Source organism: Helianthus annuus, chromosome 1 (genome assembly GCF_002127325.2).
Source record: "Helianthus annuus cultivar XRQ/B chromosome 1, HanXRQr2.0-SUNRISE, whole genome shotgun sequence".
In the NCBI taxonomy this organism is placed as follows: domain Eukaryota; kingdom Viridiplantae; phylum Streptophyta; class Magnoliopsida; order Asterales; family Asteraceae; genus Helianthus; species Helianthus annuus.
Window position 1 is genome coordinate 88155246 of NC_035433.2, and position 4314 is coordinate 88159559.

Here is a 4314-nt window from a genome sequence, read left to right on the forward strand (position 1 = left end):
GAACATTAATAGTTAACATCATAATCAAACATACTATCATGCAACAATACTCACAAGAACATTCATATAACAGCCGATTCCTCAACAATATTCAAACCAACAATAAACATATCAATTACTAACCGAATTAGAGAAGAGACAAGAATGATCCTCGGTTGTAGGGTGTGGGTGTGTCGCCGGGTTCCAAGTAGCCGAGAGGGAGAGAGAGAGTTCTTTAGGGTTTGTGTGTGTTTGTGTTGTTGTAACAATGAGAGAACAAAACCCCCCTATAGTGTTTACATGTTTAAGAAGGGTGGGCCGACCCCTACTTGGGCCGTCCCCAAGGTCTCGAGTCCAACCACATGGACCGAATGGGTTGTGTAGGCAAGTGGGTTGGAGTTTGGTCCGTTTATATAACATTCAAGTTCACACAATCAGTTCAAATATTCACACAAAGTTCAAGCGAGTTATCCTAGGTTGGGTTCAAAATACGAGTTGTCACAGTTGGCTACAAAGTTTTAAACTCTTAAAATGTGTAAAAAGTCATAAAAGACCATGTCTATAAGTTTTGTTTTGTTTTTTTGGATGATAAGCTTCTAATTATCGAATTGTTGACATTATTGTGTTTTATGTTAATGATCGTGTTGTGTTTTATATTCGTAGTTGTATGATTGTGTGTTTGAAATTTTTATGGATTGTTAGGATTCTAATATATTGTTTTAGTAGTATTCACTCTTTATTTGTAGGTTTTGAGTGTGATTTATGATTGACATCTTGGTGTTTTATGATTTTTACACTTTTTTAGGAGATTTAAACTTTGTAGCTGACCTCCACCGTATATATACACACACACACATACGTATTTACGGGTTCAAATTTTAACCACTCTGATTCTTTTTATATTCTGCATTCGTTAGTTTTTTTTAGAAAAAAAAATAAATATGTAGTTGTGTTTATTTTTTTCTTGCCATCCGGGAATAATTTTTGTTGAAAACGGAGTTGTGTTTGAAATGTAGTACTTTGTTGGTGACGTAGGCTATATTATGTTGGTACCGTAACAATACCGTATTAAACGACACACCGAAATAAACCGAAAAACATCTGGAACTGCCGGTATTATCATTCAAAATCGAGCGGGTCACCTATAAATGATACTTTTGTTCTTTCTCGTGTCGAACCGAACGTTCAAAACATCGATCTCACTATTCGTTTTTTTATGATTTTCTTAACATTCAGATATTAAATTCATTGAAAACGATGTTATATTCACATCGCCATTCGTCTTTATCACTTTTGATTATTACACCAAGTATCAATATTATTCTGATACCATAACGAACTAAATTAATACCAACCGAAAGCTCTAACAGAAATCCAACTAATCTCTTTATAAACTAATGCATTTTCATCGGATGCATCAACCGCAATATTGTATATGTAAACGTGGCTGCCAATGAGCTATCAGAAGTAACCAGTAAGGGTCCAAGTTGGCTAAAAGCCGTCCAGCCTCGAAGTGGTCGAGCTAGTCAACTCTGGTCCACGTAGGCACACTTCACCATCCTAGTTAGCATCATCATCAACACTAAATTTGACACATCACTTCCATTCATTCTTTTGCCTTTGTGATCTCTTTCTGCAATTAAGCAAATATTATGACATCAAGAATTAGGGTTTTCAAATAATCATCGACTATATTCATGGAAACGGTGAAGTATAAAAATAATAAATCGTTTAATGTTGAATCATCATAAAATAGCTGAGGAATAATATAGTTTTATCTTTTCAAAAAAATATTTTTTTTGAAAAGCCTTTTCAAAAAATATGAAAAGACTAAAATAATAACAATATGGGAATCAATAAATTAAAAATTAAATGTAATCTTAAAAGATTACGTTAACTTATTTTTAGGTATATAATACATAAATGATATAATGACGTGTATTATGATTTCTAATTATTCTTAAAACACTAATTTAAATTATTGTTTAGCTTATAAAATACATAATAATATAATGACGTGTATTATAATTGTTATTATTCTTAATAAATCATTTAAAATTAGTGTTTAGCTTATAATTTAGAGTGACCCTTCAAAAGTCATTAATTACCCCCACCATCTTATCACATGGCACCGTGACCCCACCTCCCATCTCCCTCAACCCCTAAAGCCTATATATACACATATGCATTCCCTTTCACAATTCATTCAAAACTCACTTCAACAACAATCAACTTTCAACTCCTAAAAACCTTAAAGAAAACAAGTCTTTAACCAATCTCCCCAAGAAACCTATTTGCTTGTATTAATTTCATACAAATTTGCCAAAATGTTTAGCTTCTCACAGCAAAATAACTTCTTTGGTCCTAGATGTGTGTGGGTCAACGGTCCTGTCATAGTAGGGGCGGGTCCATCAGGGCTAGCCATTTCGGCCTGCCTCAAGGATCAAGGCATCCCTTTTGTAGTCATCGAAAGATCTGACTGTATCGCTTCTCTTTGGCAAAAACGTACCTATGACCGCCTAAAACTCCACCTCCCGAAGAAATTCTGTCAACTTCCCAAAGTACCATTCCCCGAAGAGTATCCCGAGTACCCTACAAAGAAACAATTCGTCGATTACCTCGAGAACTATGCAAAAAAGTTCGACATCAAGCCGCAGTTCAACGAGTGCGTGCAATCGGCAAAATACGATGATGCATGTAAGCTCTGGCGGGTTAAGACCGTCTCCACAACCGGATCAATCCGGGCCGAGACGGAGTATATCTGCCAGATGCTTGTTGTGGCCACCGGAGAAAACGCCGAAGGAGTAATACCGGATATTGAAGGTCTCAAAGACTTCTCCGGTGAAGTGATCCATGCAAAAGATTACAAGTCCGGCCAGAAATACGCAGGAAAGAAGGTTTTGGTCGTCGGTTGTGGGAATTCCGGCATGGAAGTCTCTCTTGATCTCTCTAACTACAATGCAAAGCCATCAATGGTGGTTCGAAGCTCGGTGAGTAATCAACTAAGCATAAATAACCATAAGTTTTTCTGACAAACGATAGAAAAATTACAGAAGAACGACAGTTTTGTCTAAAAGTTTTCGCTAAAGCCTGTTTCCTACGCATTTCCTAAAAAACTAATACCCATTACAATCAAGATACTAATTCATCTTATTACATTTTCAGGTTCATGTTTTACCAAGAGAAATCATGGGCAAATCGACATTCGATCTAGCCATGATGCTAATGAAATGGTTACCTCTATGGATAGTTGACAAGATCCTCTTGATCTTTGCATGGTTCCTAATTGGAGACATACAACGATACGGTATCAAACGACCATCTTTAGGTCCACTCACACTCAAAAACAACCATGGAAAGACCCCGGTTCTCGACATAGGAACCCTCGAGAAAATCCGGTCAGGCGACATAGCGGTTGTGCCCGGAATCAAAAGGTTCACAGAGAAAACAGTAGAGCTAGTCAACGGTGACATTCTGGACATAGATTCAGTCATTTTGGCAACTGGGTATTTCAGCAACGTCCCATTTTGGCTTCATGTAAGGATCAAAATACAATCTTTATTACTATTTGGATAATCTTTTTGATTAAATGATCATATTAACTAACTGAAAGTTGACCTTTTTATTAACAGGAGAAAGAGTTCTTTGCTGAAAATGGGTTCCCAAAAACACCATTTCCCAATGGCTGGAAGGGGAAAGGAGGGCTATATGCTTCAGGGTTTACAAGGAGAGGCTTGGCTGGGGCTACTGCTGATGCAGTTAAAATATCAAAAGATATTGGAAAAGAATGGAAAAAGGAGTTGAATCAGAAGAAACAGAAGGTTCCAACACACAGAAGATGCATTTCAACTTTCTAAACTTGTTATTATTCTTCTTTTAAAAATATATGTATGAATATATATATATGAATATACCCACAAGGCCAGCCATCTCCACAAAGCCCTAACAGAAGTTTTTGAAGAATGTTTGGGTGTTTTGCATAGTGAGGATGATGTGACTCCCTTTTCTTTCTTTCTTTCTTTTATATTTTTTTTTCTAAACAATGTTGTATACACTTTGTAGAAGATTATACTTTCAATGAAAATGTCTTGCTTGTCTAGTTTATATATATGTCTTATCCATTATGAATTTATTTCTTGGTTTTTTGGGTTGTTTAAGATAACCTAACCTAGCCTGTTTAATCAAGGAATATACAAGAACTATTTCTTGGTTACGGGTTTGATTTTCTTGTAACCTTCGGTATGGTAGATTAACTGCATAAGGGTGAACGGAGTGGGGGCGGTAAACCCACTCGGTACCGACCCCCCTCCAATGCCAACCATTTTTACCGATCGG

At 36.4% G+C, this 4314-nt stretch overlaps 1 protein-coding gene across 1 annotated transcript; it reads left to right on the forward strand.

Annotated features, from left to right (window-relative positions):
• The first annotated feature begins 2208 nt into the window (after positions 1–2208).
• On the forward strand, positions 2209–4100 carry LOC110871285 (probable indole-3-pyruvate monooxygenase YUCCA5). The gene is made up of 3 exons (XM_022120129.2): positions 2209–2969; positions 3145–3516; positions 3612–4100. Exons 1-3 carry the CDS (start codon positions 2307–2309, stop codon positions 3834–3836), a joined length of 1260 nt encoding a protein of 419 aa, XP_021975821.1. The 5' UTR covers positions 2209–2306; the 3' UTR covers positions 3837–4100.
• Positions 4101–4314: the final 214 nt, after the last annotated feature.